Source organism: Pteronotus mesoamericanus, unplaced genomic scaffold (assembly GCF_021234165.1).
Source record: "Pteronotus mesoamericanus isolate MK-2021 breed Mesoamerican mustached bat unplaced genomic scaffold, CSHL_Meso_final contig_317, whole genome shotgun sequence".
In the NCBI taxonomy this organism is placed as follows: Eukaryota; Metazoa; Chordata; class Mammalia; order Chiroptera; family Mormoopidae; genus Pteronotus; species Pteronotus mesoamericanus.
Genome location: NW_026555133.1, coordinates 141,564 through 164,581, shown reverse-complemented (window position 1 = coordinate 164,581; position 23,018 = coordinate 141,564). Strand labels below are relative to the sequence as shown.

At 45.2% G+C, this 23,018-nt stretch overlaps 1 protein-coding gene across 4 annotated transcripts in view; it reads left to right on the top strand.

The window, feature by feature from the left end:
- The window catches only part of NDEL1 (nudE neurodevelopment protein 1 like 1), a 34,807-nt gene extending 17,803 nt beyond the window's left edge, over positions 1-17,004 (top strand). For 2 of the 4 annotated variants that reach the window (XM_054575681.1, XM_054575682.1), the window contains exons 6-9: positions 1,987-2,160; positions 5,614-5,705; positions 9,602-9,753; positions 12,715-12,835. In XM_054575681.1, coding sequence (XP_054431656.1) covers positions 1,987-2,160; positions 5,614-5,705; positions 9,602-9,753; positions 12,715-12,820 — 524 coding nt within the window. In that variant the 3' untranslated portion in view covers positions 12,821-12,835. Of the gene's footprint in view, positions 1-1,986; positions 2,161-5,613; positions 5,706-9,601; positions 9,754-12,714; positions 12,836-15,816 lie in introns of those variants that run through there. The other 2 variants (XM_054575684.1, XM_054575683.1) reach the window with 2 other exon arrangements.
- Positions 17,005-23,018: the final 6,014 nt, after the last annotated feature.

Genomic DNA, 23,018 nt, shown 5'->3' with positions numbered 1-23,018 from the left:
GGTCTGTTTTCCAAAGCCTTAACCACTACCACTGTGCATATACTGCTTGCTTAGTTTGAGTTTTCCCCCTATTTTTTGCTTCTTCCTAAATAATTTTTTTGTATACATAACAACATATGTACATATGTTGCTGTCTACATATTACACATATAGTGAATGTATACTTTGCTTTAAAATTCTCCTTCCCGCCCTCTTTTTTAAAAATGCATGGTATCATTCAAAATATTACAAAGAAGAAAATAAGAATCAGTGCCAATCTGTTTATTTTGAGAGAACCCACTAATAGTTTGGTGTGTTTCTTTCCATACATATAATTGGGACCACACTAGATATACATATATATTTTCTGTCTTACCTTTTTTCACTCCTTAATAAAGTGAGTATAATCCATGCTGTTAAGAAATCTTTTAAAACAAGTTTTTCAAGATGTTGCATAATATTTATTATATATTTTATGGGATCTTTATTATTGGTGGTTAATTTTTTGCTGTAAGTAATACCGTGAATAGGAATCTTGTACTTAATATTTAGGAATAGCTTTGATCATTTCTTTAGAATAGATTCTTAGAAGTGGCAACTGATAATAGAAGACGCTGCTAAAGTACTTTTTAGATAGGTTGGTATGTTTACATTCCCCGTGGCAGTGATAGAGAGTGCACTGTTAATTAGCATTGTGAATAATAAAAATTGTTTTTAAAATTATTTTAAAATCAATTTGAAAGCTGAAAGTAGTCTCTCTCTTTTTTTAAATTTGTAGTTATTTGCTTATTGTGAAACTTTTTGGCCCAATGTTTAGAAATAGTTTTTTCATGCTTTTTTTTTTTTTTTAAGAACTTCATCTGAAGAACTTCTCATAATTTATATAATGTATAAAATATTACCTGTATTTTACTTATATACAATTATCAAAAACACATAACATAAAATTTACCATTTTAACCATTTTTAAGTGTGCAGTTCTGCAGTGTTAACTATATTACATTGTTATGCAACAGATTTCTAGAACTTTTTTTGTGTTGCAAAATTGAAACTAGTAGCAACTCCCCATTTTTCCAACCCTGGACAACTACAATTCTGCTTTCTGTTGCTATTAGTGTTTTAGATACTTTATATAAGTGAAATCATACAGTGTTGTCTTCTTGTGACTGGTTTATTTCACTTAGCATAATATCCTAAAGGTTTATCCATGTTGTGGCATGTGTCAAAATTTTCTTTTGTTATAAGGCTGAATAATATTCCCTAGTGTATGTGTTTGTGTATATACACACACCCCATTTTTTGATCCGTTTATCTGTGGATGGACACTTGGGCTGTTTCCACCTCTTGACTATTGTGAATAATGCTGCATTGAGCATGGATGTGCAAATATCTCTTGAAGATCTTGTTTTGAATTCTTTTGGATATGTGCCTAGAAGTGGGGTGACTTTAATTTCTTTCTTTTTTATCATAAGCATGTATTCTGTAGGTCAGTTACGTAACTAGAAAAGAAGACATTAATTTTGGGTTGAAAATTCAACTTTGAAAGCAAGAAAAAATTGCAACTATTCTGACTTCTTTTCTAAAACAAAATATTTCATGGCAACAATTAATAAAAAGTACCAACCCATTTAAAGTTACAAAAATGCACTTTATTGATTTTTTTGCATTGATCCCCAAACTACATCATTTCAAAGTAAAAGCAAGTCGTTGTTAAAGAAATACTCATTTTTGTGTCATACATGTTTGTTTTAGACTCTGCTCTATTTCCTTTTGCATATGGGCATAGATAACTGTTCTCTTAGGTTACAGCATTTTTGGTTATAGGATTTTTAAATTCTAAAAGATCATTTAGACAATAGGGTTGTCATGTTCATTCCCCTAGAAATAAAAATTTATACTTGAGAAATAGTCATTTAAGAAGAATGTCTTTATGGCATTTTAGATGTGACTTCGCTTTATGTATTTGCTTCCTCCAGTGAGTATTACTGCCTTTGCCACATTTTGCAGATTTAAGACAAGAACTAGCTGTTCGGGAAAGACAGCAGGAGGTAACCAGAAAATCGGCCCCCAGCTCTCCGACGCTGGACTGTGAAAAGGCGGATTCTGCTGTTCAGGCCTCGCTTTCTTTACCAGCTACTCCTGTTGGCAAAGGAACAGAGAACAGTTTTCCTTCACCCAAAGGTTTGTAATGTCTTTTCTTTTTGAACCTATGGTAAATTGTCACCTTAAGAGGGTGTGTTGATGAAGCAGGGGTTGCTAACATTTAATTTCAGTTTAACAGTTGATTAGAAGAAGGAATTCTTTTCCTAGGCTACTCAGACATAGGAAACAGTGATAATTATGCTACACTGAAGACGTGAGCAGCTTAGTAAGTTGAGATTTTGAGAAGTTGAAGGTTTTAAAGAAAAGTTTATTTTTTAATTATAGCAGTAATGTATGTTCATGTAGAAAAATTTAAAAACGGAAAAGAAAATAAAAACCATTTGTAATCTTACTGCTTAAAGTTAACTACTCCTAATACGGATTTTTTTCTATTGCATGTGCTTATTTGTGTTTGTGCCTACCTCCTTGTTAAACACTTTTTGGGATTATATTTAAATACAGTTTTATTTCTTGCTTTGGCCACTTAACATATCATGGGGAGACGAGAAACCTTTATACACAGGATGTAGAGAGACTCGAGTAAGACCGGCTGAGGTGGACGGACATGTGCTCTCCAACCACATGCCTCCGCAGCGGCCGCTTTCATAAGCGACATTTAGAGTTATTATGGAGTGGTTCATAAGGTATATTCCTTTTGCCATCAGCCAGTGTATGTTACTATGGAGTAGTTCATAGAGAATATTCCTTTTGCCATCGGCCACGGGTCTTTTTAATCTTGATAAGCAGGACAACCATTTAGTAGCCACTAGATAGACCCTTAGAATGGAATCCTGAGGCTCTCAGTTCAGATTTACTTAGTTTTTGCAGCTTGAGGACCACACTTCAGCTGCTCCCACTCCTCTGTAATTTTCCTCCCCAGATGGAAGTATCTTCCTACCCCTTTTTTAAATATAGGGTGTGTCCTTTCATAGTGACGTAAGGTTTTCTGTCCGAGCAATCAGTGCCTGAGCTCTCTATACCTGTGTTGGCCATTACAGTAGCCGCTAGCCACGTGCAACTATTTCAAATGAAGTTTTTACTAATTGACTATGAATTAAAATTTAAAAATCAGTTTTTGGTTGCATTAGTCACCTTTCAAGTGCTCAGTAGCCATTGAATAGATAATTATCCTATTTTCTCCTTGCTGTGAGATAAAAACTAGATAATGTATATGACAATGCTGGACAGTCAATAGAAAGCAGGTAGTAGTATATAGATTATAGTAGTCATCAGAAGCTTTCACTGTTCATTTTTTGGAATGGTGTTTGTGTATTTGAGGCTCTCAATTACTAACATTTGAGAATTAACAGAGCTTTGCTTTTATGTTACTAATTAGAATTCTTCAGGTAAGTTCTGAACATTCTTTATTTGAGCACTAATCAGAGCAGTCGAGAGCTTAACTTAAGGCAGCATCCAGTGGGAGGTGTCTGTTCTTTCATAGCTCATTAGAGAGTTTCCACGTAGGAACTTGGGGTGGGGAGTGTCAGTGGGACATAGAGCTGACTCTGGCCCAGGATGAAGGTAGGGCAGCCCTAAGGCAGTACTGTCTGTCCAAATAGACACATTTTTGGACTAGAACTGACAACATAGCTTTTACTAACCTAAAAGGTCCTGTGTGCTGGGTCATTGCAGTTTGGTGAGGGGGAGGCCAGCGCAGACGTCAGAGCAGAAGGTCAGAGGAGTCAGTGACAGGGTTGACGAACTGATCTCTATGGAATGGTCTGTCTTTAATTGCATTGTATTAACACAGTTTACCATAAAGGCACAGATTTAATACCTGAAGTACAAAATTTGAGGAGAATAGGGAAACTGGAGACCCAGAAACCCCTGCCAAGGGAAGCACAGCAGTTTGTTTATATCACGTTGAGCGCCTGTCATGCGCCACACGTTATTGCAGATGCCGGGAGCAGAGCCGAGAGTAGGACAAAGCCCCCACCTCCAGTGAGGTTGCGTTCTAGAGGGCGAGCACAGGGAACAGCGCAGCAGCCGCGCAAGTGTTTTACGTGCCCATGAGCATGCTCTAGAAAACTTAAAAAATAATAGCGAACATTAATTGAGTACTGACTATGCTAGGCATTTTAAAAGTAGGTTAACTGATTTACACTTCACAACAATTTTATGAGGTAAGTTAATTATTAGCGTCTTTTACAGATGGGTAACTTACTCAAAGGTCACACAGTTATTAAATGGCAGGGGATGGATTTGTATTCAGCAGTTTCACTTAAGAGTTCTTAACCATTATGCTGTATTATCTCAAAAATAAATTGAAGAAATGTGCACAGTTGAAAACCTTGGCTGAGGGGCATGGAAAAAGAGCATGAATAAATATCATGCTTAATACCATGATTCTGAATGGGAAGACAGTTTTGTTGCAATATCCATTCTCCCCACATCAATCAATAATTTAAATTTTTATTAAAATCTCAAGAGGATTTTTTAGGTTGTCAAGTTGACTTTAAAGTTAGTCTGGAAGATTAAATGTGTAAGAATAACCAAGAGAAGTTTGAAATAGGTTAATAATAATAAGAGGCTTTGCCTTTCAACATACCAAAATTTATTTTAACATTAATAACTAGAGCAGCATCTTTCTGGTGTGTGTAGTAGACTAATAATTTAATGGAACTTGAAATATATAGGGAACTTAGGATATGGTTTTGGTGCCATTTCAGATAAGCTTTTTTCACTAAGTAGTATATGAACAATTGGCTATCCATTTGGAGGAAAAATATGTAAATATTTGATGAGTTAAGTTAACTAAGTGTAAAAAAAAATTTAGGAACCCATTAGGAGAAAATATGAGGAACATTTTTTATAATAATGCAGTGACGGAGCCAAAGGCTTCCTCCCCAAAACACAAAGTTTAAAGATCAATGTCACACCGAGAAATACAACATACATAAGAGAAAGCATGAATATCTGTAATGTATTGTGCCCTTGAAAATTGATGAAAGACAGCTCAGAACAAAGAAGTGCAAAGGTTAAACAGATGATTTCCAGAAGAGATTCAAATGACTAATTATTAAGGAAATAAAAATTTAAACAAATGACTGTCAAATTTGGCAAAATAAATAAATGAATAAATAAGTAAAAAAGATGCCTCGTATTACTGAGCGTACCACCCTGCGAATCGCTGATACCGACGCCACCTCTTTAGAAGGCACCCTGGCAGCCAGTATCTTTACGGCGGAGAAAGTGGGCGTCTCCTATGCCCCCACCCTTGCAGTTCTATTTTTAGGGATCTCTTCTTCAGAAATACTTGTCTGGATGTTTTAAGGACATATGTCCTTTTAGCATTGTTTATAATGATGGAAACTTGCATATAATCTAAATATCCATCAGTTGGAGAACAGTTAAACATATTTATGGTATCTCCACTTTATCTGTAGTTTGGAATACTATATAGAGTGTTGACATTGAGTGTATACAGCTTTGTAATAACAATGAACTCCAAATTGCATGTATAATAATCACTTGTGTTTTATTTTTCTCTAGCTATACCAAACGGTTTTGGTACCAGTCCACTAACTCCTTCAGCTAGGATATCAGCACTAAACATTGTGGGGGATCTCTTACGGAAAGTAGGGGTAAGCATTCAGTTATTTATCACTAGGTGTTTCAGTTGCCAAGGTATTGGATTATTTCTTAATTTGAAGTGAGGGAAGGACAAAGGATATGTTCCTGTGGTAAAGGCTGTAATTAAACTGAGAAGCATCCAGAGACCCGCTGAGGCTGGGCCTGGTAAACTCCTCCAGGGCTCGGGCTCACGGAGTCTCCTCAGAAGGCCCGGCCGCTGCGCTCCCAGCTTCCCACTGGGAATTCTTTATGCTCTGCCATGGCTCTTTCTAAAAGACCATGAGTCCTTCATTGTTTTCTAAAATACTTCGTGCTGTAGGTCTTATACCTTCCTCTAATCCTACTCTTCGCTGCTGTCTGCCATCCTGCTGGTTATCCCTGACCTTTTTCTTGGCAGGCCTTTAGCATGGCCTGCGGCGGGACTTTTTGCTCTCTGTGGCATCTGACTGCTCCTTGGCCACCTCAACTTCAGTGCCATCCTCGTGGCTCTGACCTGTATTCCAGAACTGTTTGGCTTTTGAAACATTAAACTTGTTCTTCTGCTCATTCATTTTTTCACTCTGTGTAATACTCTTCGACCTTATCAGGAGAGTGGTGCCCTGTTTTTCTGAGCCATCTCTTGCGTTTACTTTGTTCCCGGTCACCTGCGGCCCTGCGGATCGCTTGCCTTGTTGCTGTCCCTTGTGGTGTGCGTGGCCGTGGAGGAGACCCACAGTCCGGGTCAGTCAAGAAATTGGACGTCTCCTTTCCTTCATCCAGGTCACTGGAAACAATCATGCTAAAATAACTGTTCGGATTTAAGCCACTATAAAGTTAGCATTATTTCAGTTCCCCTTTTTATTTCCCTCAGTGACTTTAACCTCCTTTTTCAATAATCTTCCCACCATCCACCACCCTTTCATTTTTTATGTGTGTGAGACACTTTAAAAAAAAATAAGTTGCATTATACTTTCTATGAAGAAGAAATGGGAGGCCCAAATCCAGGTCCTGTGTTTAGCTTTTCTGGTTTATAGAATTATTTTTAACCATCAGATTAACTCTAAACTGCATTTTAAGTTTACTGTGAAGAATACTGTGCACAAGTCACTCATATAATACATAGAGTAATCTTTATCACATTTGTTTTAAGAGTTAAGGTATTTACTTCTATAACTTGAAATGATGTGTTTATTTTTCTGTATTTTGCCTTACCAGTTTTAAGCAAAAAGATGAGGAATTTAACTCACATCCGTCCAATTTTTTATTTTTGGTTCTTGTTAGGGTTTTTTTTTTTTTTTTTTTGTAATTTTAAATATAAAACATCTGTTTTTGAATTTATTAGCTTATATCTCAACTCCTTATTGTATGTCTCTCTCTGTACCTTCTTGAACTCTTCACTGGTAGGTTCTGAAGACTGAAGTTCAGTCAGTAGCACCTGTAATTGTACGCCAGTGCATACATTGCTGCATCATCGCAGGGGAGGAGCTGGCCTCCTGGGTCATTTTATGTGTGCTGTTCAGCAGACGGTCCAAGCATTTTGTTCTTTATCATTTACTCAAAATCATGACAGGTTTTTTGTACTGTGGCAGAGGTGGCTTGTGTGCCTTTTTCTTTCCCCCACTAGTGTTTCAGTGTTTCTGTGGATAGAAAATACAAGTTCTGCAATATCTCATACCTTCCAGCTTCTTGTTCACACTCTTTGCTGAAAACTCAGCTGCACTTGTAGGGCTGCTGCGCCATCGCCGTCTTTGGATTCCCCTTCACACTGTTTGCTCTCGGAGTGGCACTGCCTGTTCCTGGACCCCGAGTTGTCACCTTCCTTTGTCTTTGTGTATTTTGCTTTAGTATCAGAAGTAAACTATTCAGAAATGGTGCATGAAAGTTGAACTTGGAGTCCTTGCATGGTTTACCTATTCAAGGCTGACAACCTGTCTTAGATGCCATCAAAACCTTGGTCTGCTTATCCTTCAGCTCCTGCATACTTTTGTGACTATTTCCTTTCCTGCCTCTTTGCACTGCTTTGTCCACTGACTAGAACTACTTGGAAGCCTCATCCCTACTTTTGCATCATTTTCCGCTGAGGAATCAAGACCATCTGATTTAAAGTTTTGTTTTCTTCTTTTTCCTTCTCATTATTCTCCTGTTATTTATTACCTCTGTAGCTATTCTTCCTTTTTCTTTCAGTGGTAAAAGTATCATATTCCTGCCCATGGCTACTTTTGTCCGTCTGTGCTTTGGATCCCATTCCTTCCAAACTTCTCATCTTCATGCCTCCCGTATCTTTAGCTTTTTACTTCATATACGTCAATATTTATGTGTGATATTTATATAGTGCATATTGTATACACAATTTTTAATCTTAGAAAACAAAAGTAAACGTAGCTGTCCTTTCCTTTTACCCTGCATCTCTCGTTAGCTATCATCCTATGTCTTTTCTTCCTTATACAGCCAAGCTTTTTGAAAACACATCTCCATTTATAGTTAGCATTTTTGATTGCATACACATGTCCCCAGACATCCTAGTCTGGGCTCTGTCCCTGCTCACTCCGCTAAAATTGCTCATTGATGATCTTGGTGCTGTCACATGCAATGGATGCTGTTTTGTCCTGATTTTATTTGAAATGTTCAGCACAAAGTTTGGGGTTGGGGCAGGGATGCCGGCTTCCCCAGCCGCCCCGTGGCTGCGTCATGCCTGCTTCCTGCCCGTTCCTCTGTCACCCTGTTGGATCTTAATCTGCCCGCTCCTTTCCTTGTTGATTTTATTCAGAGCTCTGTCTTCAACTTCCTCATCTTCTTATTTGCAGCTATGATTTTGTCTATCTTCTAAATCTTGATTTCTAAACCACTTTATTCCCTTTTGAGTGCCAGACCCAGTGCTTGCACTTGGATGTCTCACTGACATCTCAGACACAACATGTGCCAGCTACGTAATAGATGCTCAGCACATGTTTGAATGAATGAATGAATGTCTTGAACATAGGAAATTTATGGCTCTCAATTTTTACTGCGTATACGTACATATAACCAGTTGCTGAAATAATGCTTATTTAAATCTTATTCCTAATCCCTTAGTGTTATGGGTAATAGAAATGGACTGTTTCTTGCCTTTTTTTTTGGCAGAGGGAGGGGTTTGAGTTAAAATGTTTATGGGAGGGGGGAGTTGGTGGTGTCTGTGTGTGACGGAGAGAGATGGAGCTCTGTTTTCTTCATGTCACCTGTTTGCAGAGCCTGGCACTAGCCAGGTGTTGTGGTGACAGGTGCTAAGAAGGGCACCCACTTTAGAGGTAAGTGCTAAAGGTCTGGTGTCATTTTTCAGGTGAATTATTTAATTACAGACAACGGGTATCAGTTAGACATGTACACTGTTCTAAGAAATAGAATAACTCTTAACTTCACATGAGATGTTGTAAATGCTCTTTCCCATTTAGATGCATTAGAAATAACTATCCTGAAATGCTGTAGAAAGAATTGGCTGCTTTATAAAATTCTCAAGCGGTGTTTTGGCATTCGTTACAGTGTTTGCTCCCCAAACAGCCCCTTCCACACACACGCTCGCCCTGCCCCACTCCCCCAACTTGCCAGCCAACAAAACCGTCCACAGCTCGGAACGGCCTCGTGGATGGGAAGAAGGGACCTGGGGCCTGTCTCTGCCTGCTGACGCCACCTTTTTCTTATGTGAATGAGGATTATATTTGTACCTCTCAGTAATACTGAGAGGAGTAAGTAAAATATTCTGTGCTCATTAGAAAGGGAGTCAGCATAAACATTTCCTTTTTCCACTAGAAAGGTGATTGATTCTGGCTTAAGTAGCCACCATTATCAACGGAAACAGTAAGGTTTGAGTCTTGAAATAGAAATGGTTTGAAATGCATATTTGTATATGCAGATACTGTTTTGACAACCAAATCATTCCTTCTTCCCTTTGTAGGCTTTAGAATCCAAATTAGCAGCTTGCAGGAATTTTGCAAAGGACCAAGCATCACGAAAATCCTATATGTCAGGGAATGTTAACTGTGGGGTGATGAATAGCAACGGCACAAAGTTCTCTAGATCAGGGCATACGTCTTTCTTCGACAAAGGGTAAGTCTTGGAAATTTTAAATAATTTTTTTGAGTGGTAAAGTTACACATTTATTAAGTGAGCTTATTCAAGCTTTGAAAAGGTACACTCAGTTTGATAAATTTACCTGAAGCCTGTTAGCATTCAGATCTCAGGGGACATGAAATCTGTTGTCTTCTAGTCCCCATGGAGTCCGTTGCCCTGGTAACCCTGACTCTGAAACTTCTGTCCTGGGAAGCAGACTCTTGAAAGGTAGCAGTGCCAGGCTCTGGGGATTGCAGGGGCCGGTGACACCGTCCTTGTTCCCAAGGTGCTTACAGGCTGGTAGGCCTTCCTAGCAAATACGGGGTGGGGCAAAAGTAGGTTTATCGTTGTTTGTATGGAAAATAATACAATAATAAATGATTCTAGAATAAACTCTGCTTCACATATTCACAACTGTAAACCTACTTTTGCCTCACTCTGTGGTAAGGGTAAAAGAGAACACTGTAATTATGGATATGTGCAAACCTGCAAAAAACCTTCTGTCTGAAGATTTTGGAAAAATATAAACCCCCTGGATCAAATATAGTTCAGGAGATATGACTTTTGTATGATGTGAAGATGGTTTTTTGAGGAATTGAGAATTTAAAAAAAATTGTCTTAAGAGTGAAGCAGTGATACATTCTTAATACAAACAAATTTCAGTTGGTACAGGAGTATATGAAATAAAAAGTGTTTTTTGTTTTCACACTTTTTTTTGCATCCTTACAGTTATTTCTAGGCATGTAAAATCATGTTTTATGTATCTTCTGTGTGCTTTTAAAAATTTATGGGATTACACTTCAAATATTGTTCTGTAACATACCTACTATGATTTATATTGCCAGTATCTTTTTATGTCAGAACATATCGTCCTACCTCAATTAAAAAAAATGAAACATCGCTTGGTTATACTCCTTCGTGGGTGTGCCTGAATTGAGGTAACTAGCTAAGACTGGTGGTCCGGGGCCGCTGCCCCGTCCCTGTTTAGAGTCAGAGAAGCTGCTCGTTGTTCTTCTGTGAAAGCAGCACAGATACAACTCCAGAAATTTTCACAATTTCTCAAAGGAACTTGTATGTTCTGCTTTTCTCAGAAACTGTGGCATATTTATAGAGGACCTGCTTTGGTACGCAGTCCGCTCTAAAAAGCTTCCTATTGTCTGCCCTTGTGGAGTGGAGTTCCTCTCCTTTAGATAATTTGACCTTGAAGTATACATATTTCATTAAGGAGCACATTTTAAAACATCAATATATAATTCAGAACTTTATTCTAACCATTGGGGTTCCTCAAGGGGAATAAATATAAAATTAATTTTCCAAAGGTTTAGGAGTTTTAGGCAACCTTGAGGGATGCTCATTTTTATACTGTAGTAGTAAATGGAATAAATAGGTATTTGTCACTAAAATTGCCATTTACCTCAAGCAATATAGGGAAAGTTTAAGGGTAGTCTTCCTGAGTGTTGGAAATAGTGCCTAATTATTTTCTCCTGCAACCTGTAATCACCTCCAATAGAGTAGTTATTAGTTTCTATCCAGAATCAAATTTCTTGCCTTGGGCACCTTACGATGGGAGAACAGGTGAGCACCAGAAACAGACGCGCTGGACAGATGGCCCTTAGGAGGGTCCCAGTGGAGGGATGGCACTGGCAGCCGGGCTCACGGCCCCGTCTTCATTAGAGACTGGCTTCTGCCTGAGCCCTGACGCAGAGCCCCGGGGCGGTGGCTGCCCGGAGGCGAGCCCGGCCCTCGGTGGGCGCGGGTTCCGAGCAGCCTGGGACCGGGAGCGGGCCTCGGGCGCCGGCGGGCAGTGCCCGTGTGCCCTGCCAGCTCTCAGAGGCGGGGGTAGGCGTCATCTCCCGGGCTGCCCATGGAAAGGTACTTCCCGATAGAAAGTTACAGATGGCTTTTAGTTTTGGTTTAAATAGTACAAATTTTTAAATTGTTCCTGTTAAGAATTAAATATGCTTTTGTGGGTTGGTCTTTGCTCAGGTGTTTCGTGTATATGATAAATATGCACACTCAATTATTAACCTGTTGCTTTAGCTGCATCTGTCTAATTGCCATATTCCTGAGGGTAACTCTTTCCTGTAGGTGTTGCTGTGTTCTTGCTTCCTCGCTGCTTTACTTCGATTCTGCCTTCCTTCTGGCTTACCTCGCCTTTTACCTCTGGCCCTTCTTCCTGCAGACCTACTGACTAGATAAAAACCACGATGGTTTAACAACCAGCTGTAAAGGGAGGGAGTTATGGTCTAACTCCCAGCTCCATTATTAAATCTGCCAGGTTAAAAGAAGAAATGCTAGTTCTTAGACTATGTGCAGCCTCTGGTTTCAATATGAGAAAAACTCTTCATCTCAAAGTCTGTGGCTCTCGATGCGCCTGCCTCCCTCTCGCGCCGAAGGAGTGCGTCCGTGGCGCTGTCACCCCTGGAGACTGGGAGTCGGTTTGTGCGCGTGCGCGGGCGAGGACGTACACAGCCCGCCCTCCCACTCCCTCAGAATCTGCAGGTGCAGTGAGGCCTTACTGCATAAAAAGCCTTATTATTATATATTAACTTTATGGGGTTTGAAAGTATCTGTAAGTTCTGGTTATGTGAGGGCTTCTTGGAACCAGGATTTTATCTAGTCCGTGATCACCTTTGTGAGTCCTCACATCCGCTTGCTGGGTCTGCCTCCCGGGGGTCGCTCTGTTTCTTCCAACCACTAATAGCCGTTAATAGCAGTCATCTGAAAGAATACAATTTGTGTGTGATGTAGGCACTTGAGTTCTCTCTGAAGCATTCTTATTTTCTCCATAGCTTTTATTTAGTTCCTTATGTATCACTTACCCTAATTTTGTAAGCCAGTCAGACTTCCGGCGGGGGGGAGGTTTGTGTGGGTAGGTGGGCATACACTAATTTTAGGGCATAGTGTGAAAATAGTATTTGTATTGCTGTTTAATATTTTTTCCTTTTTTTTTATTAGGCAAGAAAAAGTCATATTTCCCACATTGTTCATGGGTAACTGTATTTGTTTGCTGTGCTCTTTTTCATTCTTTTTCAATCGTGGTGTGTGGTGGAAGACTCATTAACCAGCTGGTTTTACTAACTGCATGGGGCTGACTTTGCTTTAACCAACTTACAGCCCATAGTGAGCTTTCAAGTTCCTGTTGACTTGACTACACACGATCTTTATTGGTTCAGCCACGCAACCACAAGCCAGGTCGTGGGAGCGGCTCTGGGGCACCCTTGGTGTGCGGCCCGCGCTGCTGTGACGGCGCCAGGAGCCTGGGGCCAGGGTCGAGGCTCCCTGGAGGGCCTGGGACCTCATTCGACTGTCTTCACGGGGCCGGGGTCCTTCCTGTTACTCAGTGTCTTGTGTTTTCAGAGCAGGAACTGATGATTATGGAGCCTTGCTGTGTGGGCCCCTCCCCTCTGCAGTCACTCTTGTTTCCCAAAGTTCCCTGGAATGGTAGTCGCCGTGCTTTTCCGTTCTCAGAAAAGCACAGTTCAGTTTGTGGAGCCTGGCGCTGTGCCGTCCTCCATTCCCCCATCTGACCAGGGAGGCGAGGGCGTGGGGCGGTCCGCCTGCTCTCCTGAGTTAGCTCTTGCCCGCTCACGCTTTCTCTGCTGCCTTCTCGGGTGCGTGGCCTGGCTGCTCTGATGGACTTCGTGTCCATGCTTTATCTCTGCTGTGTCCTCTGTTAATTGTCCTTACTGGCTTCTAAATGTGCCTTGGTTCTTTCCCCCTTTGTACTTCTTCTGTTGTCATTTTACAGCTGACCTTAGTTTCTTTTCTCAGCTGGATTCTCTATTTTTCAGACTCTTTAACTAGGTTTCGTGGTAAGACCATGAAATTTTGCAGCTTCTGTAACCTTTTTTACATAGACGATTCCCAGATCTCCATCTCCGTCCCTGCCTGTTCTTTCCCTTCCTTCCCGCGTTGCCCGTGGGGACCTGTCCCTTCAGCTCTTTTGCTGTGGGGGGAGCGGGGCGGTGTTTCCTCTCTCCCAGACCTTTCCCCATTTCACAACTTCGCCGCTCCCTGAAGGGGCCTCGCCAGGCTGATAAGCCTACGTCTAGGGTCAGCTTTCTCCTCCCTTGGGTCTTTTACTTCCAACTTTTTGACTCAGAAAAGAAGTGTTAGGTGAGACCGAGCAGATTGTTATTCTCCCTCTTCTACCCAACCTGCAAATCAGAATTTCCATTTCCATTTGTACAGAGAAATGACCTTCCTGGTTTCTTGTCTCCCCTTTACCTTCTGGATTGCACTGTTTATTTCCCCGTTGGAGCCGACCTGCGTTGGGGGCACCCGGTGGTCGCTCCCTGTGGGCTGTCGGGTGTCCTCTGGCCAGGAGGATGCTGGGAAAGGTTAATGGCCTGGACACCTGGAGGCAGGTCCTGAGCCCCGCCTCCCTGCTGATGGCTCGCAGGTGAACTCAGGTGAATGGCTGGACCGTCTCTGCTTTGGTTTTCTTAGCAGTACAACAATGGGGATGAACTTTTTGTTCTCTAAACTTCTAGAACTTTTAGTTGTCCGTGTAACTTGGAAATGCTGAGTCTCTGTCCTAAACCTGCATGAGGAGCCAGAGGAGGCAGAGACATAAGCCTTGGGAGCGTAGAGGGTGATGATTTAAAGTTTTCAAATGCGATGAGGCTCAGATGTCTGACCTCCGTAACCCCATACGGAAAAGGGGAAATCCTGGCTGCGTGTCACTGAGGTAGGAAAACGTGTGGCAGGGAGAAATGACATGTCAGAGTCCCTCCGGTTGCTCTTGGCCTGTGTGTGAGGGCGGCTCGGTTTCATACTCGAAGTCCACCCCCTGAGGTTAGTGTCTTCAGGCATTAACTCTATTTCTTTGGAGTTGTTGAGGTTGGTTTGTCAAACTCGTAGCATGCCTGTCTGTGAGATTACACTCACCTCTCAGTGCACAGAACAGTTATCTTCGTGGGGAATATGTGTGCATTTTTGGTAAGAGAAACTCTCCCCATGAGCTTATATTCAGCGCGCTAGACCCCTAATGAGTGGATTGGGGGACAGTGGGGAGCCAGTGTGGTGCACGTGGCCTTTGCGGTTGGCTGCGTCTCCCGAGTGGCTGGTGGGACAGGATTTCCTAGGAAGTTTGCCAGCACGAATAGGCCCGCGTGGCTTCCTGAGGGAGGGCCCCGGCCTCGCTCTCGCCCCCTCACTGCTTCCCGCGGCCGCTGCCAGGGGCGGGGCGGGGCTCGGGCGCTGGGTCCTCCTGGGGCTGGGTGCCAGGCATCAGCAGAGAAGCCTACTCCCCTGGCTTTGCTTGCTCAACAGCTTAGAAGAGTTACTTTCCCTCCCTTCATTAAGATATTCATGTATATTGTAGGTGATTTGGAAAACAATAAAAGTATAAAGTAGTAAGCAAAATTTACCCACAACTCAAAGGGAGGAAAAGTAACTATTGTTAAATTTTCCTTCTATAATATATATGATTTTATGTACATATATATGTGTGTGCGTATGTATGTATGTATGTGTGAGGATCCCCACAGATTCCAGATGTAGCTACATAGATAGTAACACCTAACTGTATAAGGGTCTAGAATCTGGACTATATGCTACTCGCATTTTTTTTCTTCACATCATTGAACACATACAGTTTGGTAGGCTTTCTCTGTCTGTCATTAATTACATTCTGAATATTTTCCATGCTATTGAAGAACTCTGTGGAATGTGTTTTTAATGGTTGTATGCTGTTTCATCAATCAGTTGTAGCATTATTTATTTAGCTAGTTCCCTATTGGCAGACACTGAGACCTGTCCCGTGGGAAGAAATCAGGGCAGCGGCTGCAGTGGCACCGGCTGCAGTGGTCGGTGCCGAGAATGGAGCCCGCAGTCCCTTCGCCCTGGGGCCACTGAACCCTCAAGTGTCTGGCCAGCTGAGGCTGCCGAGGCAGCTCTCCCCTCGGGCCGTCAGGATTCTACTGCGGGCGGGGAAGAGGAGTAGTTTTAGAGAGCAAATGAATTTCTTGCTGTGTATCGAGTGATTTTTAAATGACAGTCTCTCTCTCTCTCTTCCCCCTTCCCTCCCCTTCTCTGCTCCGGTCACCCCCGCAGGGCAGTAAACGGCTTTGACCCAGCTCCTCCTCCTCCTGGTCTGGGCTCCTCGCGCCCCTCATCGGCACCGGGCATGCTGCCTCTCAGCGTGTGAGTGCCCGGCCTCCAGGCGGCCCCCGCCCTCCTCCGTCAACCCAGGACACCCACGCCTCGCCCTTCGGTGCCTGGGCCCAGCCCGCGCCCCTCTGCCTGCCTCCCCGGGCCGGCAGGGGGCGGGCCGCATGCAGTGGCGGCTGCCGGGCCCTGCCCAGCCCCAGGACGCTGCGCGATATCAATACTGGCTATTTTCTCTTCTCGCCGTAGTGCCGTTGGTTTCACATGATTGCACTTTTGTGGGTCACAGAGTGATACATACGTGTATTACTTGGTCTCTGGATACAGAAGTACCCGTCCATCACACCTGCCTCATAGCCTCCACCCTGCAGTACTGATAGGATTTAGTTGTATTTAGGACATTGCAAATCTTCTAGAAGTTCTCTCCCAAATCAGGTCACCGTGTGCCCTCCTGAGCTCCCACCCAAGCATCTTTAGTGCTCATGATCATGTGTCCCCAGCTCCACCCCACACAGTTTGGGCCTGTTGCTGGCAAAGGGTCAGGAAGGTCACTGGAATAGGGAACATTTGCTGCGCCTTCTGATTTTACTTTAGCAGTTATCACCCCGTAGACCTGCCCGCCCAGAGCAGGAGCCTCTGGGGCCTGGGCACAAACAGGGCTGGGCTCTGCCGCTCTCCTCCTCCTCCGTGTGCCTCAGACGGGGGCGGAGGTGCTGGTGGCCTCCTTGCCAGCCTCCCGGTCCTTCAGTTAAATGATGGCTTCACAGCTTTTTTGTTTTGTCCTCTGAGGGCCTCTCCAGTCATGTCAGGAAGGATTGAGCGGCCCGGTTCCAGGCGCTGGCTGGTGCCAGCTCCCGGGGGGCAGACTGACCGTAAGTGGTTGTCCCTGTGCATCTTTTGATTACTCTCATGCTGCATCGACTGTTTACATTTGTTTTATTGTACATAGGTTTGTAAACATTATTGCCTAAGATATTTGTATATAACTTGGGCTTTGTAGCTTTTATTTATTCAGAACTCATACGGCATGTTAATAACTTACGATGGTGTCCTACTCTGGGCAGCTGTATAGGATCATCATGTGGTTAAAAAAAAAAAGAAAAGAAAATACTTCCCCTCAAAAAAAATCTTTTAATGTGGAAAAAATAAATTTCACAAAAAAAAGTATCAAGGTTGCTTTATTGAGTTCCTGCCGTCCTGCGAGAGAACTGGAGTTACAAAGGCAGATTCAGATGCCGCTGCTGCTCTGACGTGGGACACGTGGGTGGGCCGCGGCGGTGGGATGGGGTGACGGCAGTTCAGGCAGCCTCGGGAGATGCCTGACCCGCTGAGCGGATTCTTGGTGCTGGTTTCTCCTCTTCGCTGCGACTTCCAGGAGCAGCCTGCGAGTGGCCCAGAGCCCTCATGCAAACCTGGGAGGAAGGACCGGGACTTTGAGGGAGGCAGTTTGCTAGGTCACAGGGTAACCACGATGGATCTTGCAGCGGGTCCCTCAGCTGTGCTGCCCTTCATGACACGTGCTGGTGTTCTGGGGTTGGAGGTCACTTGGGTTAGAGATGCTCTCCTCATCTCTCAGGCTGCTGTTGGCACGTGAGAGGAGGTGCCAGATGTTTGGCAGCAAGGCGTAGGTGACTGGACTTGAGAAATGTTAAACGGAGTCTACGAAGGCATCAGATCCTGAGCATTGCTGATAACAAGGAACATAACGGTATACTGTGTAGTTTTAAAACTGTAAGTAAATGAAAAGTAAGTGAACCCAATTCCTAAGTGAATAAGAAACTGTAGGATACATTAAAAAAAAATTCTTCTGTCCATATGTGGGCAGGAAGGTTCTCTTTTCGCTGCCTCACCGGGAGCCGCCTGCAGCCGCCTGCAGCGGGCCGTGTGCCGCGTGCGGCCGGCGGCTGTGCTGGCCGAGCAGCTGAAAGCTGCAAGCCTCCTCCTGACGGGCAGCACCTCCCAGCGTCCTCCCCGCTACCGGGGGGACTGGACTAGGTCAGAGGCTTTGACGGACGTCTAGCAGACCCGTTTGTGCGGGAGCCCCAGCTCTAACGCACGACAAGCAGAGCTGCTGTGGGTAAAGCAAAGGCGACTTCTGGAGCCCTGAACCCTTGTCCCTGGCTCCCCAGTCGTTTCTCAGTTCCTTTCCAGCTGAACACCCCGGGGATCGTCTCGTCCAGATGGTTCTGTTCATTGTTGTTCAGTCAGGTGGCGGCAGGGGAGGCCCACGTGTTGTTCCCCGGACATCACAGCTTTAGGCCCAGGAGGGCCCGGGCCAGGCCCACGAAGGGGCAGGGTGCTGCTAGGCTTGTTTCTAGTTCCTTCAGGAGGAGACCCCCTCCCCCGCACCTTTGTGTTCTCTTACAGCTACAGCTGCCCTTGGTGTATGACCTCATGAGGAAGCTGGTTGACTCCTCTGGCCCCATTTTCAGCTATTTGGATTATTTGGTTCAAGATGCTTCTTTGTCCTTGCTCAGACAGAGCATTTTGCTACCTGATATGAAAGCAATTACATACTGATTTCCCGTCTAGCTGAAGACTGCCGACCAGCCTCCTGCCTCCGGGCCGCGCTCCTCTGGGGTTGCACGGCACCCAGGTCTGCCTGGCTCTTGCTGAAACTTCAGCCCAGAGTGGCAGAAACTAGACCCAGCCAGCCCAGTTCAGGTCCAGAAGCAGAGTTGGGATGTTGAGTCACAAGTGGGGCACGTGAGAATTAGGCATAGGTGACCCGAGAGTAGGATGAGCTGACAGAAGGGAAGGTGGGCCCCGAGTTTAAGGGACTGGCCTGAACTCACACGGCTAGTTCATAGAAAGGCCAGGGTTGGAGGTGAGCACAGTGTCTTTCTCCGCTGTGTTCAGCTTTCCAAACTTGCAGCCTTGCTGGCCTTGCCTCTGTCATGTGCCTCAGGAGGTCAGCTGACCTTGAACTCTAGGAAATGAGCTGTGGGCGGGCACAGTGTGAGCAACAGGCGGGGTACGGTTCGCCCACCGCTCTTCTTCCAGCCCTGTGCCTGTCAGGTGTTGGCTGTGCTGCTCGGAGGCTGTCCCAGAAGCACCATTAGCAGTGCAGAGCCAAGGTGGAAGCTGGTACCTCTGGGGAAGGGGTGGGTCGCGGGTGGAGTCACAGCTTCCGAGGGCATCTTGTTACAGCCTGGCCTGCGGTGCCTGGCTCGGCTGAGACAGCCGGCTGGCTTCTGGTGGGAATAAACCCAGAAAGGGGGATGGGTCCGAGCAGCCACCTGTTTTCTCTGTTTGCCTAGAAGATGCTAAGATAAGCGTTTTCCTCATTCCAGTGTTTAAGGATTGTTTTCCTCTCTACATCTGCCCCAAGGGTCAAAACAAATTGAGAACATTAGCTGGGCCTTTAAAATTTAGATGTTACTTGCTTCATTCCTAAAAATGGGAGCAGGGGAGGAGGCATCTTTGTAAATCATCTTTCTATGACTTAAAGCATCTTACCTGGAAACTTCCTATGAGTCCTAAAAACAGCGTCTGTGGGAACACAGTAGTGCTTTTAATAAGTGTTAAGGAAAAACAATAATCTCGAGTAAATGTTAATTTAACAGACTTACTTTATAAGATAGCACAGGTGAAGAGGCAAATGTGGAAACAGAACAAAGCTTCCAGGGCTGGTTTTGGGGGCACCAAGTGGGCCTGTGCCCCGTGGGTTATGATTTGGAGTCACGCGGTCCGTCCGCCTGCACAGGAGTTAGATAATGTCTGCTCGGCTCTGGGGCCTTCACCAGGGGAAATGTGGTGCACACTGGACGGAAATTTAACTTGTTTATTTTGGGGTGTTTGTAACCAGGTATCAGGTTTGCTGCCCCATTAAAATACGGAGGTCCTTCCTGGACCGCGGTTTGCTGGTGGAGGCCTGGGTGGTCGGTTTTCTGGCGCGGGCAGAGCGGTGCCCGGGTCGGCTCAGGGCCCTGTTGCCCCCCCCGTCGGTGGGTGATAGCACCGAGAAGTGCTGTTTTTTTTTTTGTTGTTTAAAAATGTGATTGTTTAAACTAGGAAAAAATCCCAGCAAATCCCATTGTCACTTAGAATGTAGGGGAATAGGTACATCTTTACATTGTTGGTGTCACTAAGTTATTCTAAATCTTGACTCAATCGGACATAAGCTATAAAACCTATTGTCTCTCCACTGTGGGGATAATGTCCCAGGGTAGTAAGAACAAATGCAGTCACCTCGGTAGTGGCCGCGGGCGCATCTGACGGTGGGGACTGGCCGGGGCGACGCGAGCACCTGCGCAGGACCCCGAGGCGCTGTCCTGCTGGGACTCTGGAGAGGAGATGACCAGTGGGAAAAGAACACAAACCAAGCGGGGCATGAGAATTACAGCTTTATAAAAGAAATCAAAAGTGAAATTAAAAAGATGCAAATAGTTAACTTCTTTAGAGTTCTAATTTTTTTAATAAAGTTGCCCAAATTCATTTTTTAAAAAAATTAAGACTGATTTTCTTTCATTACTTAAATTGGCCTGAAGACCTGTGTTGAGAAATTCTGAGACTGAGTGAGCAGCTCTAAGCAGAGGCTCCCTGACTGCTGAGTGGCCAGCGGAGTGAATTTTAGAAATCAGGCCGCCCCAGGCTCCGCCCCCACGGCAGCCTAGGGAGGAGGGCGCTGTATTTCAGACTCTCACCCACCCCTCAGCGATTAGGAGAGACACCTTCATTTTGTGAACCGTTAAGAAAAATGTGCCAATTAGTGCTTATTTCGACTTTTTATATTTCTTCAAAGAGCTCTTTTAGACTTTAGACAGATTTTCATCATATTGCCCGTAATTCATGTACAAAAAGGAAAATGTGAGACATTCCTAAACCTTGACGTTGCGACTCTGACATTGTGAACCACATTTCGCCCCAGAGTTGTCCTTGTCCGTGGCTTCCCAAGCAGCGCTGTCCTCTGGGCATGGCGACCGCTGGTGACGCGGCATTTCTGAAAAGCATATTCTGTTGACGGCTCCAGAATTTTCTTCTAAGCTGCTGACAGAGAACTGCGTATCTCTGTAAGATACGATGCGGGCTCTGTTGACCTTACCATGGCAACCGCATCCCAGCTGCCACCTACTGGCAGCTGCTGTGAGACGCATGGTGTGAGGACGTGGGTGCCTTAGGAGCTGTGCAGTCCGGCGCTTGGAAGGAGGGAGGCAGCGCTGCTCTTGGATGCTTGTCAGGCCCGGAATTGAATAGTTGTTCATTCAAAGGGGAGGAAGCCAAAGGGGCTGAGGGACGTGGTCACAATTTTTGTATATTGTACACGTATTATAATTACAGTTAACATTGTCTTTGGAAACTGATGTCATGCCAATATACCCTTATTGATAGTTTTGTATGAGATTTCTGAGCATCTTATGAGAGCTCCACTTGATTTGCTAGATTCCCACGTGACAGGAGGCTGCACAAGGAAGCGCAGCGCCCTGTCTGGTCTGACAGCGGGTACAGGAAATAGCATTCTAGCGACCGCTCAGAAATGGGTGGGGCGGTGACTTCCCAGAGGGACTAGGAGCCGTCTGTGTATGGGGACTCACCTTGGGTCTCAGGCACAGGCGTCACAGGCTTGCCTGGAGCTTGGGGAGGGGCCATCCTCTGCACTTTCTAAAGATTCCAGCCATGGCCTGTGCTGGCTGGATATTTTTTTGGTGGGGGCGGTGGTCAGGATGGGACAGGCAGTGGTAGTTCCTTGACAACTTGGAGCTCTTCCCTTCCCCTCCCCAATCTTGTCCTGGCAACACTGGTGTCAGGGGCCATGGGTCAGTCATACCCAGGGCCATGGGGCTGGGGGGTGGGGCAGCGAGGACAATTTACAATTTGCTCTTCTGGCCTGCACTTCATCTTAGCTGAGGTTTCCAGCGATGGGGAACTCGGTGGCAGAAAGGGCGTGACAGGGTTCTAGAGCCTTCCTGATGTCAGAAGTGTACCCTCAGGCCAGTGAGGCCCGGGACCCTAGCTGTGTCATCCCTACCTAGGCAATTTAAAACAGCTCCCAGGAGAGTACGCAGTAAAAAGGAAGCACCTGTGACGAGGAATGGGCGGACAGGGCAGCGGCTCCCTGTCACAGCCCCCGCCTGCCCGGCCGTCTCAGTGCATCCAAACTGCCGCCGCAGCAGCAGGTTAAGGCCCCAGTCCGGCCTGCAGTCCTGCGCACGCGGAGCCCCTCCTGCTGGGTGGGAGCTGCCGGCTGGAGTCGGACCCAGAGCTCAGTCCCTTCACACCGTCTTCCTTGTGCTCCCGACGCCCAGCGAAGGCTTTATGAACCACCTTTCTTTTGACTACGAAATGGTGGTTGGGTAAAGAGCTCCCTCCTAGTCCGCATCTCTGGAATTAGGAACTGAAATCAGCCCTCGCAGATGACGTGCTTCTCCCGATTGGCCGAGTAGTGGGGAAACAGTGCCTTTAACACGTTACACCAGCCAGCTGGTAAGCAGTCTTTCTTTTTGAGAAATACCAGCCTGAGTTCCACAAACAGCTGGACTAAGACCCTGAAGGTAACGGTGAGAACACGTGAAACACGGTAACTGCAACTCACCTTTTTTCCCTCCCATGGAAGAGACATAGGAGAAAAGGGGTACTTTTGCCCATTTTTTACATTCCCACCACTGCCAAGAAGCCTGGATATGTACCTTATACCACCAGAAGCAGCCTAACCTAAGAATATTATGGGGTGATTAGAAAATCCAGCATTTTCTATGTGGTTTTGTGCTCGCTTAGTTACTTCTCCGGTCCACCCTGATGGGCCCACACTAAGGAGGCGGCCCTCGGGTTTTATCACTGGACCCCCCCCAAATCATTTTCGGTGTGTGTAGTGCGTGGAAATGCAGTCTGAAACCTCTTGGAGCTCTTAAAAGACTCCAGTCCAGGAAATAGCGGCCGAGACCCTCCGCAAGGCTTCCCCCTGCAGCCCTCAGGGGCTCCCTTTGCCACCACCAGCTGGTCCCCAGTCCCCGTGGCCCTTCCCTTCCCAGCACAGCTCCACAGAGAGGCCGTTGGTGAGACTAAGGCCTGTCGCCTGACACCTTCTGGGGAGTGCAGCGCCCCTGGAAGAGCAGGCCTGGCAATCAGCATTGTAAGCCCATGTGATCCCCAGCCTCCAATCAGATCACCGGTGGGGAATCAAGAACAGAAGGTGAGAAAACAGATTCCAC